Here is a 24,696-nt window from a genome sequence, read left to right on the forward strand (position 1 = left end):
ATTTCGTGCTCACACTCCCACCAACCAACGCTCAGATGCCCAGCTTTGTGTAAGTACCCACACACTCCGCATTCAAGCAAAGCTTCGATGCCGGTTGGTTTTAGGTGAGCTGGTGAGAGGAAGGCGCCGAGCCAGGCACACAAATCCAGCGCGTGTGTGTGCACACTGCAATTCTGCCTCAAAGCCACAGGCGAACGCACCATCGACACCACACCGCAACGAAGAAGCGAAGAAGAGCATACTGGTATACGTGTGCATCATCAGACCAGATTACCGACTCCGCTAGCCACCTTGATCAAAGTACACGACGCACCATCTCAGTCGGCGCTGCACTTGTTACTTGTGTGCACAGCAAAGGCAAAGACGAAGAACGTGAGTCGTGATCGCGCTCGTGAGCTGGTCAAAACCACGCTCAGACCACGCAGCTTCTACCTATCTTGAAACAGTTACGGTACGGGCCCATCGGCCGATCCGCCGACCAGTTACCAGTCGACCATCGCTCACCTGAACGAAAGAACGCGAGATTAGAATTCGTGCAACGCCATCGCCCTAGAAACTGATTGCAGTAGGCATTTTTTATCCGTGGCTTCAAGATGAAGATCACCGTATTGCTGGTAAGTTATTTTTCACTTTATTTTGCAATCTAAAAATAAAATAAAAACAAGAATTTTTAATTCTTGAGAATAAATTTTGGGCATAAGCTGTAGCATTCCAAACGAAAAGTTCAATGAAATTGGAATAAACGTGCGTATTTCGGAATTGAAGTATTTTTAGCAATTTATTTATGAGCTGTTATAAACGTTTAATTTTGGCAATGCGAATATATACGTTTCAATAATAAGACAATCGTTTCTGCTTTTTATTTCGGTAAATTCTTTGATCATAGATCTTCACCTACATCTTAATATAAAATTTATTATAAAGTCGGTAGATTTTTATAAATATACTTTTTTTGTGGTTAATGTATTAACCAAGTCATAATATTTTCTTTCGGTTATAAATAACATCGTAAATAAACCAACACATTTACGTAAAAATGAAAAACTCATTCGATTACAATGCAGCAACCTATTTACGCATTCTAATCATACGATTTTAATCTGCGCAGTATTGCAAACTGCGGGTTGAATTAATAGGTCATGTAAAACTAGATTTCAACTGCACATTTTATTAGCAACATTGAAACATTATAGCATGTATCATTTAGACTTGAAACTAGAATTGTGTTGAGATCTATTTGATTCAGATAAAAATCTGAAACACTTTAATAATCAACGCATACTGATTTTATATTGTACACGTAGTAATTAATTACATCACATGAGTTTACACATTACGAATGCGAATGAACTCGGAATAATTGTGGAGTATTAAAATCGGTATAAATATTTAATTGATTCGAACATGACACATATTTCAATTCACGTCGAATCCAACAGAAAAATTATATTCATGCGTTTCATTCATATTTTTATTTACGTGACGGTTTTTATACCAGGCATAGAATTCTTAACACGAAACAGTTAAGTGGTTCGTGACATTCTAGTTTGTTTCTGTGTAATTGAGTAATAATGAGACTGCGTTGGATGGTCTAGAAATTTCAACTGCTTCAAATGATTACTACTCCTGTTTACAAGCGATTTGACTAATTTGCTCGTCACATTTGCTTAGTTTCTGGAACATAGTAACTGTTTTATTCTTTGCCATTTGATAGAGGTAAATAAGAGTAAAAAATTAATTAAAAGTGCATTATCACGGTACAATAAGTGTTAATTGAATATCTTCCAACTAATGTGCTAAGTATTTTGTGATTATATTGAAAAGGCTTTTTTAAAAATATTGCTTAGTTATCTACATACCTACAATTGTATAAATTTAATAACAAAGTTACAAAATTAATAATATTTAATTAGTTTTATTTTTTTGCCGTTTAAACGCTTCTAATCGAACAAATCATTACAGTGATTCTTAATGAACTGTAATCATTACCATATTAAATGGTCAAGTTACTACAAAATTTTCATGTGAAGAGCACATTTGTTTGATTAATGCATATTACAATCAAAGTTCCGTCGTAAAACATCATTGTTAGCACAAATTATAAATCTGAAGCAACCCATATAAAATAAAAGTTTATTGCTTTAGGTCGGTTTTCTCTCAACACTGACCAATCATAAAATACTAAATATAAACTAAAAGCTTTAGCATATGTTTTCAACCAGGTGAAAATTATGTTATGATTATATGTTAAGTAAAAACTTTGACAAATTGAACAATTTCATATTCATAGCGTAAACTTTGGTGTAATATTGATTAATACTGAATTTATAATTTATTAGTGCATTATATAACTGTTGCAACTTAAATACTTGAATACTTTATTTCTAAGCGAAATTGTCATTATGTTGGAATAACTAGACTTGTACCAATTGCCCTTAATTCAATATTCACCAAAAGATTGCCACACTTTACAAAAGCATAATTCTAAAGTTGAATTGAATTCAGTATGCGCAATCATAGAAACGCCAACACCCGACCAGATGTGGTTTTGTTATGATTACGTATTTTCGAGACTGTGTATTTGCGGATTCTTGAAATTATACATACGGTTAGTGTGTATCGGTTTAACGCAAATGTAAAAATAAACAAAGAAACTTCCTATGAACCTCACAACATTTATTGGTTTTTCGAATTTAATCTTATTCTACAAAAGTTTGAATTATAACCTACATTTTTATTTTCGAATTGATTAAATTTGGCAAATATTCTTTTTTATAAACCACCAAATCAACCAAATCTAATAAACTGTAAGTAAGTTAACGGTGAAGTGTTTATCGAACAGCAGCAAAAACTTTACGAAATTGTTGTGTAACATTTGCGGATTTAATTAGGTTGTGCGATCATTTTGCATAATCGTGTCGAGAATTTGCTCTGTCTAAGTAAAGTCATATAATGCAAGAAACAAGGAAGCGATTTATGGCTGTTAAAAGATTAACAACGCTACAAGTTGCAATCGAAATTGTCGGCGGGCAAATATAATGTTCATGCACACCCAAATAGCATAAACGGTTAAATTATTTCTCGTGCACAGTAATACGCATATTAATTTGTTGTATAAATACGAGAATGTGTACAAGAACGCGAATGAATGAATGGAGCAAAAAGGAACGGAACGCTTGACACACAAATTCATCGAGCAGAAAAGTTTACAACCTCACTAGAGTACTACCTGTTTTACAGTCTTACCTACAACAAAACAATTGAAAAACATTTGATATACATCTATTTAATTGCGTTGTCACCTGTCGTTTTGCTCTGTACCTTACGCAACTTCAACTATGTTTGTGATCTTACTCTGATAGACTCGGCATATTTATATTCTAATCGATTAGGTCAATGTATTTGTTAAAATATTAGAGGAAGTAAAATGCGTGACATAAGTATTGGCATATGGCCAGGCGGATACCGATATTTCATATTTAACTATTGCACTATTAATTCACAAGTGCTTGCCACTAGTGTATTGATTTGCAATACGCTTTGACACTTTGCCAAATGTTTAACTCATGGTGACCACTATGCATGTAACGAGTCACAAATATAGACGTTCATGTTCAATGCCAAGTTGAAACAACAATACCTACTCATCTAGTTCAACAAATGCAGGTCTTGCAAAGTTAATTATTTGATTCCCAAGATTTGTTATATAAAAATCAAATTTCTTCTAAGAACTAAGGGTTTTTTATTGAATGCCCCTTTATTAACTTTAATCCAAACTTTTGATAGAATTCTAATTCTTTAACTTTAACTGATATTAAAGTCACAAGTTTTAATACAAATAGTTTTTATTGTGATATATTTTCAGATTGTGGTTCTATGTACCATATATATTGCTGACTCCACAACAGTGAAGCCTGCACACCACATTAGCAAACATGTAGCTGTAGACTCCCAACATTCCAAACAAGGTTTGTCTTCTTTTTCTATTCCCCTGATCAATTCAAGATTGGGATGATAATTATAGGGATGTTGAAGTGCCTAATTATATTGTTTTGTCTCGCTGCAGGAAAACACGTCGAAAACAAAGCTCACAAAAAATCCGGCAAAGACGCAAAGCATCATGTAGAAACGGCGAACAAAGGTCAACACGGTTCGATAAGTCATAAGATCGCCGACGAAGAAAAAGCGCTCAAGAAAACTACTTCGATGAGCGAGGGCAATCACCAATCGCACAAGAAAGCAGCCGCGCATCAAGAACACGCTGCGAAGCATGCTGAAGCTGCCAAGCACAAGAAAACTAATGTTTTAAAGGTAAATATAGCCACAACAACTTCATTTTGTTTTTACTTATCTGAATTATATAGGGTTTCCATGAAAAATACCACAAAAATGAACATAAGCAACATGACAGCTTTTATTCGCATGCTAAAAAATCTGGCGACTGGAAAACCTACGGAATGAAACGCTCGAAATTCGATAACGAAAAGTTTGACAAAAATGAACTCAAAAAGAAAATTGTAAGTCAAATATAACCTTGTATCAATTAGCTAACAACGGTAATACGTCTTTCTTTAATTTTCAGGCGCTGAAGAGTCTGGAGAAAAACGGAAAGGCAACCAAAAAGGCTTCCGGACATAAAGTCGAAGAGCACAAGGCATACAAAGGCGATAAGTCTAAAAAGCAAGCGCATGATAAGCTAATCAAGTTTGGTAAAAAGCATCAGAAACCTGAGGACAAACACAAGTACAAATATTCGCAAGTTTTGCATTAAAGAAGTAATCATAAAGTTATCATACATAAATTAAGTTGTATCTAAATTTAAGACGAGCGAAATCTAACAAGTAATATTGCAAAGAAATACCCAAATACGAAATATTTATTTTTTATATGCCGTTTACACGAAGTATTAACAGACATGGTGAATATTGGAAGATTAACCCTGTAATGGTTTGGACTTAAAGTTATAGCTTATTATATACTGTAACTACTTCTGTGAAGTAAAATACCACTTGTTGTTTTGTATTCGCTTTATTTAACAAATGTTAAAATATTTACTGATTGCGCCAGTGTATGCATATAAATTAACCATCAAATAACTCACACAGTTGATAACATATTTAAAGGTATTAACATAAATGGTCCAAAATATTTCTGGGTAGTCTATAAATTTAAGATTTTCATAATTGGAATACGAAATAAATAACAAGACGCATTTTGTGAACTATTTCAGAAAATGTACTTTGTGCAATAAAAATAACTGAACAAAAGTTATACTTTCATGATTCCCTAATAACGTTTTGTGGTACTGTGTTGATGTGGGAGGACATTTTACACATTTTCAATCTGTAGAATAGATTAATATGTCATCCACGAAAGACACAATGAAATATTGGCATCAGTTATTCAGAATTATTTCAGAATTAAAAAATAAATAATAATAACGTGCATAACAATAATTACATATAAACTATTAGATGTACTAATCAAATTATAGTCAAACGTACAATTATACTGTGCTCGTATGCTTTCATTTTCGTTTATAAAGGAATATGATAAATGTATGTACACAAGCAACGCCTTTATCTATCTATTCATTTGAAGGGTGAATTCATTGCAATTATAACTATCGGAATATCAAAGCTCACCACAGCTGGAAAAATGTCGCATAAATTATTCAATATTTCGTGATCGTGAACAAGCATAGCACATACGGTAAAGCAAGGCGACCATATCTATCCTTTGGTAAATAAGCAAACATGTTAACATTCGATTTGATTACATCAAAAAATAGTTTGTTCATTGCACAAAAATTATTTAAAACTAAATTCACTTTTACTTTAAATAAATGATTTAGTCTTGGGTAACACATTGATGCATTATTATACGATCGAGAAAAAAATAATTTAATGACAAATTCTGGTCCTGTGATAAAATTTTGTTCCTACATATTTATCATCAGTGTTGGTAGAATTTTCATAATGACAATGCTTCAATAAAACCGATAGAATTTATAAATCAACCACAAGCATTCAAGTAAAGCTTTATTTAACTTGGACATTTTGTGTTTAGCATAAAAAATTGATAATCGGAAAGACTCTGATTTGTCATATTTAGTCCTGTGAATAGTTCTTGTTGGTCGCGTGCGTGCCTCGACTAAAAGTATGTACTTTATTATCAAAATGAAATGTCTGCCATAATGAAGAATAACTACTACTCGTATATTTAATAAACGGTTACATGTTCGATGATTTCAGTTATCGTCAAGTTGTTGACGACGTCAGATTACTACCAACAGAAACTAAACTTCAAACCCTCGTATCAATGAAACCAAAATTGATGCTGTGTGTACATTAAGCAATATAAAATGGCAAATGAATTGATAAAATTTGTGTTGGCTTATGTAGTCCTGCTAATGTCAAACAAAGAAGTGAATGGACAAAATTTGGTCAAATTCAGTAAGTACAACAATTCTTAAAATATTTATTTTTGGCAAAAGAGCACATAAAACAGTAGCATAACAATTAGGTGTAATATAAATAGAATATAAGATAAGTTACTTGGTAATTCACAGTAAAAAAATCACTTATCATTTTATCCGAGTCTCTTATACGGCTCGTTTGTAATCAATTCCAATTCGTCCACTAAATAGTTCTTTCTACGATGCCACAACATAGCTCTCTGTATTGCTAATGTGACAACAACTACTAAACTAATGAGAGATAGGATACATGTAATAATTTCACCACCCGAAAGTGTGTAACTGTGAACATCTTCAAACGCACTTCCATGCATTGTAATTCCGGCAGCATCGTGACTATACATCGCATACAAAGCATTCAACATTTTCGTGTTATTCTGCAATGCTTCTTGAGTTTTCTTCATGTCCAACAACTTATTTCGTGTCTCTTTACAATAAATACCTTCAACATTCTCCTTATCATAATCCAAATGCTCATTTAGGGAAAAAGTAATATCATTATCTTTAAAATAATGAATCATTTTGGTTAAAAATTCACAAGTTAACAAATTATTCTTCACTTTAAAAGCGTCCAAGTTTGGCAACTCACTCACAATTGAACCGTAGTCAAGTTCTTGCAACAAATTATTATCAACATCCAAGATAATCAAATTTTCTAGAGGTTCTAATAATTTGTAACTTAATTGTGTTAACGCATTGTAAGACATATTGAGCGTTTCTAAATTCTCTAACGTCTTGAAAGTAGAATCATTCAATGATTTCAATTTATTAAAAGATATGTCAAAATGTTTTAGTTTTGTGAGATTCGTAAACCAATCATTAGAAATCACATTAAAGTTGTTGTGGCTTATATTAAACACCGATAGTGTTGAATTTTTGCAAACAACAATGTCATATTACTTAAATTATTTTGACTTAAGTTTAGAACAGTAATATTAACCATTTCAGCGAAACTCTGACGATCAACGTAAGACAAATTATTACTGCTGATTTCCAAATGTTCTAAACCTTTCATCCCTGACATATCAGAAATATTAATTTGAGAAATATTATTAAAACTTAAATTTATATTTGCCAATCCATTGAGATTAAGTTTTGGTATACTTTCAATTCTGTTATGACTCAAATCCAAGTACATTAACATTTTGTTTGTGACAATCACACTGGACAAATTATTCCTGCTCAAATCTACTTTCTGTAAACTGTTTAAACCTTTGAAGTCGTTAGCGCTGACGTTTGTCAACTTGTTTGCGCTCAGGTCTAACGTGGTTAGATTAGGCGCATCGATCTTTTCGATGTGAACAATTTGATTCGATGGCACGTTTAAATATTTTAAACTTGTCGATGCGATGCCATGTAATTTGGTCAAAGCATTACCACTCAGATTTAAAACTTCCAATTGTTTCAAACAATTAATGTCGTCATTTTTCAGCTCTGTAATCAAATTATTTCCCAGGTGCAATTCTCGTAAATTTTTAAGATTGCATATTGAAAGATCTTGAATTTGTTTAATTCGGTTGTTGTTTAACGATAGAGTTCTTAAATTCCCCAATTGTTTAAAGGCGTCACCTGGAAAGTTTTCGATCGTGTCATTGTCCAGTTTAAGTGTAAGAAGATTGTCTAAGCCATGCAGGTACCGTGTGCCATTGGATTTGATATTACAATGTTGTATAATTAGTGTTTCTAGATGAGTTAATGCGTTGAATATGTTAATAGGTTTGTTGTTGGTGGTTTTTCCATCGTTATCTGACGCGGTTGTGTTTTGATTAAGGAAGCTAATTTCAGTGTTTGTTATATTCAATTGACGGATTTTCTTTAAGTATTTTAACGTTTTACTTTCGAAGGTGATGTTGGAGTTGACAATATTTAATGAAATAGCGTTGTTGGCCATAGTTGTTGATAATTCCAAGCTAGATGTTCGCGTGCAGACGATTTCATAACCGTAATTATATTTCGGATGGTAGAAGAATGTTTTCCGGCAGTCACTTTGCACGAGCGATATCGGCATTGTCATCACAATTAGAATTATTGCCACAGGTGACATTGGAAACATTTTGAAGAAATATCTACAACAAAAAATGTTATCACTCAAATATGCAAGTAAGTATGAGACAACAAATGAACAACAGCTAATGCAATATGGATACGACGATAGTTAATTAAAAATACATTTTATAGCATGTAGGTAATCATATCATGAAGGTAATTTTTGACATGTTCATTGCAAATACCTTGATTATGTTAAAAACGTGCGAACAATTTAACCACTCACAAAAGTGCACTCGGCAATTGTACACAAATTTTAGATAAACTCTAAAGTAAATATTTCACACTGGTTGAACAAGGTTTAACGAACTGGACTTAACTTATGCAAATAAACTTTTTGAAGTGCAACTTCCTTAATGACCGCAAATTTTCGTTTATTCGCGCCAGGATGTCGGTGTGATTTATTTTGATAATTATCACGGAAAAAAGGAATCGTAAACAAGCGAACAACGAGTTTTGTGAATCACATTTGTTATGAGCATCATTTCGCAGCACTAAATTGGTAGTATCTAATTATTATTTGTTTGCACATTAGTTTCTTTATATTTACAAATAAAAACACACAAAGATCTTTTTGTTTCACTTACACATTAAATTTTTATTTCTAATGTTAATTATAATAAATCTTTGTTACGTAAACACGTAATAATCATTAGCAAGTTTTAAATTAAAAAAAAATTCCTTCAATTACCTTTTAGTGGAGGTATTCTATTCGTTTAGTATTTTACTAGATACGTTTTTAACAAGAATTAAAATCATACTGAACCATGTCTATTAAAATAAGTGTTTCACTGTTTCAAAACAACAAACATTGCAAACGCATTATTATTAGCAATTTTGCGAATAAATTAAAACTTACTCAAGTAATAACTAGATGTTCCTGATATTAATAACCAGTCGCGATGTTCACAATGTTGTTTTGCACACTTTACACTCAACTGACATCTACTTATTTCGTGTGGAAAACATAACTTGAATTAAAACTCGTAATGATTTACGAACGCAAGATCATAATATCGTTGGTCGCGGTGTATAATGAACTGACGTCCGAGCGACGGTTGCCGTGTGTTTATTTCTCCAATGATTCTCGCACAAAGCATACGCCTCGTAATCGGCCCCAGATATACATATAAATTGAAGTTAAATGCAGTACGTTTGGTGTGCAGGTCCGTCGTAAAAATATGCACCAAGGTTTTGCCGTACTGCATACCGATATACAAGACAGAAGTAAATGTTTTTTTCGATGATTATTAGTATATTTCTGAGCCACTGATAACAGCTCGACATCGTAAAGAAAAACAATGGGTATTGCAACATTTTAATGCTGGAATTGTTTTCCAGCAAACAATTAAAATTTAACAACATTAAATTTGCTAAGAAACAAATATCCTATATGAACTGTTCATAAACTAACATTCACTCTAGCCGTAAACTTGCACAATAATTTATTTATTGTGTTTTATGCTTTAAAATTGTTTAAAGATATATTGTATAAAAATGCGAATTGTTGGTATAAATAGGATATAACACGGCATAAAATGCAACCGTGTGTAGAATTCTATCAAGTGCATGCAAATTTAGTCAGAAATGGGAAAGGTGCAAGGCTCTTTCTATACCATAAAAATGTGTAAGAGAAAGGAATCGTACAGTTTGCTTTTATCGTGATTGCTCGGTGCAAAGAGATTTGGATTATGCAAATGCATTGCCAATTAAAAGTAATATTGAGTAAACTAGTACAAATTTAATAAGTATTGGATCAGTAATTAATATTAACGCTGAATTCATTTATCAGTTATTATCAAATTCTTGCATTTTTGTAGGTATTCAGAATTTGCGGGGAAACTTCATGTTCTAAAACATAATATAGCAATATACCTACATACAATTTTACATTTCATGATTAATATCAGAAATATATAACTGACATATATTAATATATTACCAGGGTTGTCAAAAATATTAGTTTTTCGGATATTTATCACTAACCAAATTTAAAACATATACTTCTTAACAGTATGACATAAAAGTATAAATTTTCCCACTTAAATCAACGATAAATATTTCTAAAAACTTCTTCCAATAATAATAAATTGCAGAAAAACTATTTATACTAAAAATTATAGTTTAAGAATAAGTTTTAATCAATAAGCGAATTAAGCGAATTATTGTACTTCGTTTGATATATTTGACATTATTACTATTATTATTATATTCACAATTTTGCAAATGCAAGTAGATAAAGTTTGAAATATGTATTCATTTTGAAGTAGCAACTACTAATAATGACGTGCACTACATCCACCATGTAATTAGTAAATTGATTATTTCAAAAATGTATAATCGCCACGCGCAAAAACAGATATTTTGTTCGTGGTTATGACATTTTTTGAGTGTTTATCAAAAGCTAGAATTTGATAAGAAAACCCAATTACTTTACTTGTTTACATATAATCTAGCAAGGTGCACAAAACAAATATGGGCAAAGGTAGGTAAAGGTTTTCCATGGACTCTAAAAATATGTTTGTTTCTGATATGATTAATGATAATAACCCTGTAAGACCTAGTTGATTTACATAAATTTTAATAGTATTTAAATATTTTGTTGCCACCTGTAAGTCAAAATTTCGGTTTTCGGGCTTTCTTTGTAAGATTAAAAATGCGCATCGTTTACCACCATTCATTTTTTACTATATAAAATTTAAAACTTTAAACTAAGTTTGAACCTTGCCCAGTCTATATTCTATTATCATAGACTCAAATTCTCTCTTTTAATTTTCAGTTTTGGTACATGATGTTGGTCAAGATCAATACGTCGATATTTTCACGCAAGCATTAAAAACCAACGATGTCAATTCAGCAAACGCCGTCGATTTGGTCGCGGTTGAACTCGAGGAAAACAACAATGAGTTCGATAAGAGTATGTAGAACAAAACGCAAAACAGTCAGTCAGCTTCATAACAACAATCTCTAAATGCTGTAATTTGATCGCTTTAGTGTGCAACGCGTTTGCCTCTGATGGCACATTCATCATCGACATTTCCTGGTCTGGCTACGAGCCGATAAAGGAAATATCAAAAGAGTTCAATGTGCCATATCTCCGCTTGGACGTGTCTATTAGTGCACATTTGGATCTACTGGATAGATATTTGGATGCCAGGAATACTACTGACGTAGCGTTAATATTCGACAATCCTTATCGTAAGATAATAATACATATATTACGTATTTCATCGAAGAATTTTTGTTTTCATTCGCAATTACACAATTATAAAATATCACAAACGTTAAAACTCAACAATGCATTCAATAAATCCCATAAATACAATGATAACTGAATATAAAACTCACTCAATTTATTTGATTAGATGTGGACCAAACGTTGTATTATTGGATAGATACAACGCGTTTACGAATGGTTGTCACGGAAAAACTCGACAGTGTATCATCAAAACGTCTGAAGGAAATGCGTCCAACGCCGAACGCATACACTCTGATTACTACCACAGCCAAAATGAACACGCTCTACAATCAGGTCATTTTCAGAGTGATTTGCATACATTCAAACAGTTATTATCACATATGAGTCTTATGCTAGCACAAAAGTAATACCAGATTGCATACGTCACTCACACTTCAAAATTTGTTTTTTGCATACGCAACATTTATATATACTTATCAACTTATAATCTATATGTCATTGTAACTTGCTGGTGACGTTTTAGGTCTCAACCGATGGACTACTGAAACTTGCAGAACGATGGAATCTACTGATATTAGACTTCGAATACGATTCTTTGTATCGATTAGATATCATTAAAAATATAAATATTCTGTATTTGGATAAATCAGTATGTTGCGGTTTGAAAGAAATGCAGACTTGTGACTGCGCCACGGAAGATGATCTGTATTCTGCGTTTATTGATGCGGTTTTGAGACGATTAATGCCTTTTATTGATGAATTTGTCACTGAACCACAAACTGGAAAAATCCGATGCAATGAAACTAAGTTTGATCAAGCGATTTATGAAGACTTTTACAAACGTATCGATGGCGTGTTTGGAACTATGGAAGATGTTGTTATTGAAGAGAATGAAATTTTACGAATAAGGGCAAAGGGAGCCGTGGAAACCATGGTCGATACAGGAGAATCTGAAGTGGTGGCTAAATATGTACATGGCGAAGGGTTGGAGGTACTGAAACCCGAGTTGGTCAAACCGGTGAGATTGTTTTTCCGAATTGGTACCACATACGTAAGTTAATTAGAACATTTACACCGGTACCCAAAATTTAATTATTAAATTGTTAGGCATTACCTTGGAGTTACGAGGAAACAGATCCAGTAACGGGTGTTAAATATTGGACTGGTTATTGTATTGATTTTGCTCATAAATTATCAGAATTGATGCACTTTGACTATGAGCTTGTTATACCAGAGAAAGGTACTTTTGGTGAAAAGGATTTTTATGGGAACTGGGATGGTCTTGTTGGTGATTTAGTTCGAGGGGTAAGCAATAAGCAACAAAACATTTTGCTGCTATAAAAATTTCAATTTTTAATAGCATTTTCTCATCTTTCACTTTGCAAACAGAATCTGCAAAATTTTGTTTCCTCAAATATCACGTCAAATTCATTTAAATTGTAAAAATTGTATTTATATTAATTAACACAGTTCAGAAAACTTCTGTGCAAATATAAATGAAATGCAATTTACAGCAAACCGATTTGGCAGTAGCTGCACTTACAATGACAGCTGACCGCGAAGAAGTAATCGATTTCATCGCACCATACTACGAACAAGTTGGAATTACAATAGGTATTGAATAATTTTAATAATGTATGCGTATAATTATAATATGTCTATTTTAAAACGTTGATTACGCAGTAATTGCAATCGCAATCCTTGCCAATAATGATGTTGTTTGCACATATCTGCAAATCAAGTATAGAAAGTGAATATATTCCGGTATGCATTGTGTGTGTTGCAGTAATGAGGAAACCCGTGAGGAAAACATCGCTTTTTAAGTTCATGACCGTGTTAAAGCTGGAAGTATGGCTGAGTATTGTTGGCGCATTAGTGGTCACCGGCTTCATGGTATGGTTCCTCGATAAATATTCACCGTACAGCGCAAGAAATAATAAAAAAGCATATCCTTATCCCACAAGGTAATTTTAATGTCAATAATAATATATTTGCATTAGTTTACATCTATCATGGAAACAAATCTATTCATTATTACTTCATTTTTATTACGGTAATCAATTTTGCTTTACAACACTGACCAGCTTAATAAAACATTGATGAAGTGTTTTACAATAACAAATTAAATGAATTTCAGGCAATTTAATCTGAAGGAAAGTTTCTGGTTTGCATTAACTTCATTTACACCCCAAGGTGGTGGTGAAGCACCGAAAGCCCTTTCAGGCCGAACTCTTGTTGCTGCATATTGGTTGTTTGTTGTTTTAATGCTTGCAACATTCACAGCTAACTTGGCTGCATTTTTAACCGTGGAAAGAATGCAAGTAAGTCTTTTTTGTTACGTAAGATCGTTCATGCTAAACCAGCAACCAAAGAAAATCAATAAACACGAGCTAAACTTTCACTTACTTTTGTCAGTCATAACAAAACATTCATTGAATTATATTCGCAATATTGCAATCTAAAAGAAATGCAGTAAGATTAAAATGTTTTTCTCGTGTTTTTGCTGATTTGTGTTATTTTTTAGACGCCTGTCCAATCTTTGGAACAATTGGCCCGGCAGTCTCGAATTAATTACACGGTTGTAGAAAGTTCGGAGACACACAAATACTTCATTAACATGAAGTACGCGGAGGATACGTTGTACAAGATGTGGAAGGAGTTGACATTGAACGCATCCACGGATAACACGCAGTATCGCGTTTGGGATTATCCGATTCGTGAGCAGTACGGGCAAATATTAATTGCTATCAATGATTCGATGCCTGTGCAAAACGCCGAGGAGGGTTTTGATAAAGTGGATGAGCGATTGGATGCAGACTTTGCATTCATTCATGATTCTGCTGAAGTGAAATACGAGATTTCGAAGAATTGTAATCTGACTGAAGTTGGAGAAGTGTTTGCTGAACGACCATACGCTGTTGCTATACAACAAGGAAGTCATTTGCAAGATACCATTAGTATTATGTTAGTAAAGTTTTAAATGCGATGGTAATTAAATCATTTTTTCTATTGCTTTTTATTTTACAGGATTTTAGACCTTCAGAAAGATCGATTCTTTGAATCTCTTCAAGCAAAATATTGGAATCATTCGAGAAAAGGAGATTGCGCGTCGGCAGATGACAACGAAGGCATTACTCTTGAAAGTTTAGGTATTTACATACTAAGACATAAAATCCTAAAAACTAATTTTTAACCATCAATTATAATGTAATGTTACAGGTGGTGTGTTTATTGCTACTCTCTTTGGATTGGTGTTAGCCATGTTGACCCTTGCTGGTGAAGTATTTTACTACAATCAAAAAAAGAAGAAGGAAGATGCACTTGAAGTAAAACCAGTAAAATCAATCTCTGAGAAACCGAACAAATTTACGAAACAGGAAGGTGGTACAGTCACAATTGGAGATTCATTCAAACCTGTCATGACTGATAAGGACCGAATGCGAGTGTCCCATATTGCGTTATATCCGCGCTCGAGAAATCGCTTGCCGGTTATTGATTAAAACTTCTAAAAATGTAAGGCAACATTACAAAAGTTAGAATCATTAACAGAAAAGTTAGCTACCAGTACTTGAAAATAGAGATGAGAAAATAGCACTTTTATTGTTAAAGATCTTGGTTGTAAAGGTTTAAGTTGTAGTTTTGTTAGATACAGTTTGAGACGTTCAATTATTGCAATTAAAATATTAGACGCTCAGAGCACGATTGTTGGCAACCAACATCACACATTGAAATATTTTCAATTACATATTATTTATTATGTATACAAGCAATAAATAAATAAATAATTAAACCACAGATTTGAGTTACATGCTTTCATTTTGGGTTTTAATTCTTTGGCGTCTTTATTGTTTTATTGTTTTGTATTTGAGAGACACGTCTTACATAAATGGCATTATCAACTATACAATTACATTATTCACCATAAAATTTAATTTAAAAAAAATAGAAGGATCAGCATTCAAATTAATAAATATTTGCACTAAAATTGCAAAATTTAGTTCATTAATTTTGAATTAATAAATTCTAGCGGCAACTACATTCGAAGCTTTGAGTTATGTATAAAAATTTCTATTCGTTTAGATAGGGTGGTGCACGCAACAGCGCGTGTGCGTGTGACACTCCGAAACTGCCATTTAAGTGCGTGACCATACACTACCCAATAGCCAATCACTCACTGCCTCATATGCACGTCACACTTTTTGATACACTTTGTATTTACTTGAGGTACTCAAAAGAAACTTCAGATGGCGCAATAATACATGTTTTTGCTAAAATTATTCCTGCGAGTGAAAGTCGACGTGCCCAGTTGTCGTGTAGCCGGCACGCAACTCTTACTTCGTGTGATAAGTACTAGAACTTACATGGATATTCGTGTATCGTGTTGAAAATTCGTTATATCGCGTTATATTTGCTGGAATTTAATGTTAATAGACGGGTTTTAGTCGCTAAATATTTATCGCGTGTGGAATCTTTGGAATTCAATGTTTTGTGTGTTTATTAGTTTCGCGTGTATCTGGGATCGCTTGCCGTCGGACGCCAGTCGGCCGTGTTGTGTGATTGTAAATAATATTTTGAAGTTGTGCGAACCATTTTTGTCTTCATCAGAACACGACGGGCGGCTGTTCTACCTGGTAAATATTACTAATTAAATAATTATGGCAAATAAGACAATTTTTATGGCAAAGTTTGGGTTTCTCCGAAACTCGGATTCATTTCAACATTGTCCTAAACTGTATAACTAAAGTTTCGTTTCTTGTTTATTTCAGTATCTACTCGCATTTGATTTACGGTGTTCGACACATTGGTGAGTGAAATTTGTCATCGTTCATAGTATCTATTTTTCGATTTTGCGGTTTTCCTGCAATTAGAGAATAAATATCTTAAACTTCGTTTTGCGTAAAGTCCGGTCAAGCATTCCGCAGGAAATTTGAAAATGGAAATTCAAACCTCTTATTAAGGATGTTCAGAACGACGTTTAAATGAAAAAACGTCGCTCTGAACACTTTATCATAGTAAAATTTAAGTCTAGGACTTCCTGCTTTAACTTACATTTTCAGAGAAAAATTAAATTTATAAATTTAAACTTTTTATTTCGGAAGTTCTTATAGAAGGTCTCCCTGAGCATTTTATTTTAATAAAATTTTACTCTTGGACCTATAGTTTTCCTGCAATTTGATAAAATGTGAGATCACCTTTTCTACAGAAAAATTAAATTTGTAAATTTAAACTTTTTATATTGAATGTACCTGTAAGAAATGATCCTGAACATTTTATTTAAATCAAATTTTACTTAATTTGGTCAAATGTGAGAATAATTTTCAGCAGAAAACTGTCAGTTGAAATTCATAATTTCTTCTACTGAAGTTGCAACAAAACATTTTTTCGAGCCTTTTATTTTAGTATAAATTTCCTTTTGAATTCAGTTGGAATTGTTCATTGCTAAAATATAAACCTAAATATTATATATACAATACATGTTCAAATTAAATTAAATATTTGATGTAAAATCGATCAATCTTTTAGTATAAGAAATAATAATTTCATGATTTGAATTTTAGTGTTTTATTAATCTAAATTCCAGGACTACTATCTGTAGCATTCATAGATGGCACTAGGATGTACTAAAAATTTTAAAATCGAGTTATACGACTTATTTTTATATTTATCGACAAACGTGGCCACAAGAATAATTTTGTATACAGTGCTGTTATCAGCGATTCAATATAAACCACTTTATATCGCATGTGTCCCGCGCGCCGTCTTCTCACGCCGCATCAACTTGCTGCATGCAGCGTATTCTAGTTTAGTTTAGATCGCAGGTATCGTGTCTATTGCAAATTGCGTAGGTAGTCTTATCATGAATTGTTGCGACCTTGTTTGCTTTGCTGAAGCACATCTTGCAATATTTTAATACTTTGTTTTATAGAGAATTTCTCGTAGATTAATATTTTTCAATCCTTTCTTTATTACCGCTATTTGTTTACGATATATTCAATTGCGATAATGAATTAGGTGAAAAAAAATTGCACTTTTTAGCACTTTTAGTTACGTTTTTTTTCCCTTTTACCCCACGAAAATCTTTCACCATGAGAAATTAGAATTACACAACTCGAATTTTAATTTTTGATTAGTTTAAATAATTTTAATGACGGGACTACTATCTGTAGCATTCAAAGATGGCACTTCCCTGACCTAAAAATCATAAAATAGAATTGTATTCTTTATTCCTGTATTTATCAGCAAACGGCATTCGATGCGAGAATTGTGTTTGTTTTGAACACAACTTACATTTTCTTATCGAATGCCCGTGGGTCGGCGTTGCCATCTCCATACGACGCACGTTGTCACGTTGTCGGCGGGCCGCTTCGTATATTGCTTTTACCTGCGGGGTTCATGCTGCAGGCACATTGTCTTATAGGGAACTGCCGCATCGTTGCTTGCGCAATCGATGGATTGCAGCCTGTTTCGTGCAGGTAGCTGGCGTATCTAGACGTATTTCGCGTCACTCGTAACGTTTTATCGGACTATTATTTTCTAAATTTGCATTGTATTCGGTGATCAATTGACTATTTACTTGTAACATGCATCTGCAGAGTTTTGTTAATGGTTAATTGTGCTTTTAATATCTATAATTCTTATATATTTGCGTTTGACGTTTACATCCCAAATGCATATTGTTGCCATGGTGTTTCCCGTCATAAGGAAGTCCCCTCGTACTTGAGTAAGTAACTTATCTGTGACTTGCGCTACTCAGCGCAGAATGTTTGTTTTCTCGAATGTATGAATATAATATTATATTGTATGCAATGTTTTTATTTTAACTTATGTTTTCTTTTCATTGCAGTACTTGCTGTGTCCTAGCAATCTAATGAGCACTGCATTGGTAAGTTTTTATTAAGTTATATTATTCGGTCAAATGTTTTATGACCTGCATGTTGCAATATTTTAATTGAGTGCATTTTTAAGTTGCACCCTTGAAGCCCCGCGAAATTCGGTCGTAACTGCCTCAAAATGGCCGCTAAAGTTTACCCTTTTCTTGCAATTGAACTGGCCATATCTCGGGAACCCTTTATCATATTTAAGCTATTTTTCAATTTTATTATAGGGTAAGAGTGCATTTTTAATGTGCATCCCGGAACCCTTGCGAAATTCGGTCGTAACTGCCCCAAAATGGCCTCTAAAATTTTTCCTTTTTGCAATTTTCAAAACACGCGGTGGAAAACTGGCCATATCTCGGGAACCCTTTGTCATATTTGAGTTATTTCTCGATTTTATTATAGCATAAAAGTGCATTTTTAAGATGCACTCTTGAACCCCCGCGAAATTCGGTCGTGGCTGCCCCAAAATGGCCGCTAAAGTTTGCCCTTTTCTTGCAATTTTCAAAACACTTGGTAGAAAACTGTCCATATCTCGGGAACCCTTTGTCATAATTTAGCTATTTCACGATTTTATTATAGGGTTAGAGTGCATTTTTAAGTTGCACCCTTGAAGCCCCGCGAAATTCGGTCGTAACTGCCTCAAAATGGCCGCTAAAGTTTGCCCTTTTCTTGCAATTTTTAAAACACCCGGTGGAAAACTGGCCATATCTCGGGAACCCTATGTCATATTTTAAATATTTCTCAGTTTTATTATAGGGTAAGAACGAATTTTTAAGATGCACCCCTGAACTACCGCGAAATTCGGTCGTAACTGCCTCAAAATGGCCGCTAAATTTGCCTTTTTCTTGCAATTTTCAAAATACGCGATGGAAAACTGGCCATATCTCGGGAACCCTATGTCATATTTTAGTTATTTCTCGCTTTTATTATAGGGTAAGAAAGAATTTTTAAGATGCACCCCTGAACCACCGCGAAATTCGGTCGTAACTGTCTCAAAATGGCCGCTAAAGTTTGACCTATTCTTGAAATTTTCGAAACACGCGGTGGAAAACTGGCCATATCCCGGGAACCCTTTGTCATATTCTAGTTATTTCTCAATTTTATTATAGGGTAAGAGTGCATTTTTAAGATGCACCCCTAAACCCCCGACAAATTCGGTCGTAACTGTCTCAAAATGGACGCTAAAGTTTGCGCCTTTCTTGCGATTTTCAAAACACGCGGAGGAAGAGTGGCCATATCTCGGGAACCCTTTGTCATATTTTAGCTACTTCCCGATTTGATTATAGGGTAAGAGCGCATTTGTAAGATGCACCCTTGAACCCCCGCGAAATTCGGTCGTAACTGCCTCAAAATGGCCGCTAAAGTTTGCCCTTTTCTTGCAATTTTCAAAACACGCGGTGGAAAACAGGCTATATCTCGGGAAGCCTTCGTCATATTTTAGTTATTTCGCGATTTTATTATAGAGTAAGAGTGCATTTTTAAGATGCACCCTTGAACCCCCGAGAAATTCTGTCATAACTGCCTCAAAATTGACGCTAAAGTTTGCCCTTTTCTTGCAATTTTCAAAACACGCGGTGGAAAAGTGGCCATATCTCGGGAACCCTTTGTCATATTTTAGCTACTTCCCGATTTGATTATAGGGTAAAAGCGCATTTGTAAGATGCACCCTTGAACCCCCGCGAAATTCGGTCGTAACTGCCTCAAAATGGCCGCTAAAGTTTGCCCTTTTCTTGCAATTTTCAAAACACGCGGTGGAAAACAGGCTATATCTCGGGAAGCCTTCGTCATATTTTAGTTATTTCGCGATTTTATTATAGAGTAAGAGTGCATTTTTAAGATGCACCCTTGAACCCCCGAGAAATTCTGTCATAACTGCCTCAAAATTGACGCTAAAGTTTGCCCTTTTCTTGCAATTTTCAAAACACGCGGTGGAAAAGTGGCCATATCTCGGGAACCCTTTGTCATATTTTAGTTATTTCTCGATTTTATTATAGGGTAAGAGTGCATTTTTATGATGCACCCTTGAACCCCCGCGAAATTCGGTCTCAACTGCCTCAACATGGCCGCGAAAGTTTGCCCTCTTCTTGCAATTTTCCAAATACGCGATTGAAAACTGGCCATATCCGGGAACCCTTTGTCATATTGTAGCTCTTTCTTGATATTATTATAGCGTAAGACAGATTTTTTAAGGTGCACCTCTGAACCACAGCTAAATTCGGTCGTATCTGCCTCAAAATGGCCGCTAAAGTTGTCGCATCGTTGCTTGCGCTATCGATGGATTGCAGCTAGTTTCGTGCAGGTCGCTGGCGTATCCAGACGTATTTCGCGCGACTCTTATCGTTTTATCGGACTATTATTTTCTAAATTTGCATTGTAGTCGGTGATCAATTGACTATTTAGTTGTAACATTCATCTGCAGTGTTTTGTTAATGGTTAATTGTGCGTTTAATATCCATAATTTTTGTATATTTGCGTTTGATGTTTACATCCCAAATGCATATTGTTGCCATGGTGTTTCCCGTCATTTGGAAGTCCCCTCGTACTTGAGTTAGTAACTGATATCTGACTTGCGCTACTCAGCACAGAATGTTTGTTTTCTCCGATGTATGAACATAATATTGTATTGTATGCAATGTTTTTATTTCAACTTATGTTTTCTTTTAATTACAGTACTTGCTGTGCCCTATCTAATCTAATAACCACTGCATTGGTAAGTTTTTATTAACTTGTATTATTCGGTCAAATGTTTTATGACCTGCGTCTTGCAATATTTTAATTGCGGGTAATATAGAAAATGAAGGAAACGACAAAATTTGCCCTTTTCTTGCAATTTTCAAAACACGCGGTGGAAAACAGGCTATATCTCGGGAACCCTACGTCAAATTTTAGTTATTTCGCGATTTTATTATAGAGTAAGAGTGCATTTTAAGATGCACACTTGAACCCCCGCAAAATTCTATCGTAACTGCCTCAAAATGGACGCTAAAGTTTGCCATTTTCTTGCAATTTTCAAAACACGCGGTGGAAAACTGGCTATATCTCGGGAATCCTTCGTCATATTAAAGTTATTTCTCGATTTTATTATAGAGTAAGAGAGCATTTTTAAGATGCGCCCCTAAACCCCGCGAAATTCGGTCGCAACTGCCACAACATGGCTGCGAAAGTTTGCCCCTTCTTGCAATTTTCAAAACACGCGATGGAAAACTGGCCATATCCCGGGAACCCTTTGTCATATTTTAGTTATTTTTCGATTTTATTATAGGGTAAGAGCGCATTTTCAAAATGCACCTCTGAACCCTCGAAAAATTTTGTCGTAACTGCCTCAAAATGGACGCTAAAGTTTGCCATTTTCTTGCAATTTTCAAAACACGCGGTGGAAAACTGGCTATATCTCGGGAATCCTTCGTCATATTAAAGTTATTTCTCGATTTTATTATAGAGTAAGAGAGCATTTTTAAGATGCACCCTAAACCCCCACGAAATTCGGTCGTAACTGCCTCAAAATGGCAGCTAAAGTTTGCCCTTTTCTTGCAATTTTCAAAACACGCGGTGGAAAACAGGCTATATCTCGGCATGCCTTCGTCATATTTTAGTTATTTCGCGATTTTATTATAGAGTAAGAGTGCATTTTTAAGATGCACCCTTGAACCCCCGACAAATTCTGTCGTAACTGCCTCAAAATGGCTGCTAAAGTTTGGCCTTTTCTTGCAATTTTCAAAACACGCGATGGAAAACTGGCCATATCTCGGGAACCCTTTGTTATATTTTCGTAATTTCTCGATTTTTTTATAGGGTAAGAGTGCATTTTTATAATGCATTCTTGAATCCCCGCAAAATTCTGTCGTAACTACCTCAAAATGAACGCTAACATTTGCCCTTTTCTTGCAATTTTCAAAACACGCGGTGGAAAACTTGCCATATCTCTCGGGAACTCTTTGTCATATTTTAGCTATTTCCTGATTATATTATAGGGTAAGAGTGCATTTGTAAGATGCACCCTAGAACCCCCGCGAAATTCGGTCGTAACTGCCTCAAAATGGCCGCTAAAGTTTGCCCTTTTCTTGCAATTTTCAAAACACGCGGTGGAAAACAGGCTATATCTCGGGAACCCTACGTCAAATTTTAGTTATTTCGCGACTTTATTATAGAGTAAGAGTGCATTTTTAAGATGCACCCTTGAACCCCCCGCAAAAATTCTGTCGTAACTGCCTCAAAATGGACGCTAAAGTTTGCCATTTTCTTGCAATTTTCAAAACACGCGGTGGAAAACTGGCTATATCTCGGGAATCCTTCGTCATATTAAAGTTATTTCTCGATTTTATTATAGAGTAAGAGAGCATTTTTAAGATGCACCCCTAAACCCCCGCGAAATTCGGTCGCAACTGCCACAACATGGCTGCGAAAGTTTGCCCTCTTCTTGCAATTTTCAAAACACGCGATGGAAAACTGGCGATACCCCGGGAACCCTTTGTCATATTTTAGTTATTTTTCGATTTTATTATAGGGTAAGAGCGCATTTTCAAAATGCACCTCTGAACCCTCGAAAAATTTTGTCGTAACTGTCTCAAAATGGACGCTAAAGTTTGCGCCTTTCTTGCGATTTTCAAAACACGCGGAGGAAAACTGGCCATATCTCGGGAATCCTTTATCATATTTTAGCTATTTGTCGATTTTATCATGGGATAAGAGTGCATTTTTAAGATGCACCCTTGAACCCCCGTGAAATTCGGTCGTAACTGCCTCAAAATGGCCGCTAAAGTTGGCCCTTTTCTGGCAATTTTCCAAACTCGCGGTGGAAAACTAGCCATATCTCGGGAACCCTTCGTCATATTTTAGTTATTTTTCGATTTTAGGATAGGGTAAGACTGCATTTTTATTTGCACCCCTGAACCCCCGCGAAATTCTGTTGTAACTGCCTCAAAATGGACGCTAAAGTTTGCGCCTTTCTTGCGATTTTCAAAACACGCGGAGGAAAACTGGCCATAGCCCGGGAACCTTTCGTCATATTTTTGTTATTTTTCGATTTTATGATAGGGTAAGACTGCATTTTTAATATGCACCCTTGAACCACCGCGAATTTCGGCCGTAACTGCCTCAAAATGACTGCTAAAATTTGCCCTTTTTTTGAAATTTTCAAAACACGCGGGGGACAACAGGCCTTATATTGGTAACACTTTGTCATGTTTTAGTTTTCTCTTTAATTTATGATAGGGCCAGAGTGCATTTTTAAGGTGCGGTCGCCACGCGGTTGGCTTGCGTACCACGTTAGTCTTATTTTTGTCGTCAGTTGATCTGCACATACATTTCCTTCATTATTCTTGAATTGCTTAATTTATCTTCCTGTTGTTACGTTATATTTTAAAATATTTTTTAGTTTGCGCTTCGTTTAACACAGATTGTGTATACGCAGAGGTAAAGCGAGTAGTTTCGTCGGATACTCTTTTGTAATATACGTGTATTTCATAGTTCCTACAATATGCATAATTAAGGTGCTTGCAACTTATTGGATACGCCAAACCCAAAAATTTATTTTGTATGTTCTTATTTTTAGTATGTTCTCTCATTTCTTCAGCCATATGAAATGTTTTTTTTACTTCAACGGCGTGGTCTTTAAGCATACTAATAATTTTTGTCTCTGTTCCAATATCGTTGATTTTAGTACGTATTTGATACCTTGTTTCGTTTTCATTTAATGTAGTAATCTGGCGATTTTTTTTTCCGAACTGGTCGTCAGTTGTTTAATATGATTTAAAATAAAATTTTGGTTTGTGCTTTATTTTTGTAATAACCAGCCCATCACTTTTCCTTGATATCTTAAGGAAAATACCATTTTTGAAATGTTCTATTTTTATGTTTTCTTATTTTTTACTTTTTCTGATGGTTTTCTTCTGATATTATCTTGTCATTGTCGCCTTGTTAATTGTTTCCATCCGTTTTCCTACTTTAATCTTATTTTTTTTGTGTATCACCCAGTACATATGTGTTTTTCCTTTTCATTTAATAGAACATATGGCTTAGTGTTTGGGTGTTTTAATTTTGAAACATAGGTTTTTGTAACACCCAGTATAATAATTTCCCGTGGTGAATTTGCCAAA

The 24,696-nt window shown here is 34.4% G+C and overlaps 3 protein-coding genes and 1 long non-coding RNA gene across 4 annotated transcripts; 3 read left to right on the forward strand and 1 right to left on the reverse strand.

Moving 5' to 3' along the window:
• The first annotated feature begins 99 nt into the window (after positions 1-99).
• Positions 100-5,267, forward strand: LOC135793634 (transcription elongation factor B polypeptide 3-like). Its single transcript, XM_065304665.1, has 5 exons — positions 100-614; positions 3,866-3,968; positions 4,067-4,311; positions 4,365-4,517; positions 4,583-5,267. Exons 1-5 carry the CDS (start codon positions 594-596, stop codon positions 4,769-4,771), a joined length of 711 nt encoding a protein of 236 aa, XP_065160737.1. The 5' UTR covers positions 100-593; the 3' UTR covers positions 4,772-5,267.
• Positions 5,268-5,718: 451 nt separating this feature from the next.
• Ir8a (Ionotropic receptor 8a) lies at positions 5,719-15,518 on the forward strand. Its single transcript, XM_065304662.1, has 12 exons — positions 5,719-6,455; positions 11,304-11,441; positions 11,519-11,722; positions 11,890-12,056; positions 12,247-12,774; positions 12,831-13,028; positions 13,238-13,337; positions 13,510-13,687; positions 13,861-14,044; positions 14,248-14,687; positions 14,751-14,872; positions 14,943-15,518. The coding sequence occupies exons 1-12, from the start codon at positions 6,365-6,367 to the stop codon at positions 15,221-15,223; spliced, it is 2,631 nt and encodes an 876-aa protein (XP_065160734.1). The 5' UTR covers positions 5,719-6,364; the 3' UTR covers positions 15,224-15,518.
• LOC135793633 (leucine-rich repeat-containing protein 15-like) lies at positions 6,469-9,705 on the reverse strand. The gene is given in 4 exon segments (XM_065304664.1): positions 6,469-7,358; positions 7,361-8,047; positions 8,315-8,544; positions 9,384-9,705. Coding segments are annotated over 3 exon segments (1,671 nt in total). The 5' UTR covers positions 8,532-8,544; positions 9,384-9,705; the 3' UTR covers positions 6,469-6,591.
• Positions 15,519-16,090: 572 nt separating the features above from the next.
• Positions 16,091-22,071, forward strand: LOC135793635 (uncharacterized). Its single transcript, XR_010548672.1, has 4 exons — positions 16,091-16,354; positions 16,490-16,527; positions 18,568-18,606; positions 21,272-22,071. It is a non-coding gene; the product is annotated as an uncharacterized lncRNA (long non-coding RNA).
• The last annotated feature ends 2,625 nt before the right edge of the window (positions 22,072-24,696 follow it).

This window comes from Atheta coriaria, unplaced genomic scaffold (genome assembly GCF_025399875.1).
Source record: "Atheta coriaria isolate IRGN ID8LTWV9N9 unplaced genomic scaffold, Caltech_Dcor_3.1 hic_scaffold_6_pilon, whole genome shotgun sequence".
Lineage (NCBI taxonomy): Eukaryota > Metazoa > Arthropoda > Insecta > Coleoptera > Staphylinidae > Dalotia > Dalotia coriaria.

Coding starts and splice junctions, on each gene's coding strand:
- LOC135793634 (XM_065304665.1), top strand. CDS start 594: ATGAAGATCACCGTATTGCTG. Junction 615..3,865: donor TGAAGATCACCGTATTGCTG/GTAAGTTATTTT, acceptor ATATATTTTCAG/ATTGTGGTTCTATGTACCAT. Junction 4,518..4,582: donor ATGAACTCAAAAAGAAAATT/GTAAGTCAAATA, acceptor TTTAATTTTCAG/GCGCTGAAGAGTCTGGAGAA.
- Ir8a (XM_065304662.1), top strand. CDS start 6,365: ATGGCAAATGAATTGATAAAATTTGTGTTGGCTTATGTAGTCCTGCTA. Junction 11,723..11,889: donor AATATTCGACAATCCTTATC/GTAAGATAATAA, acceptor TTATTTGATTAG/ATGTGGACCAAACGTTGTAT. Junction 13,688..13,860: donor GCATATCCTTATCCCACAAG/GTAATTTTAATG, acceptor AATGAATTTCAG/GCAATTTAATCTGAAGGAAA.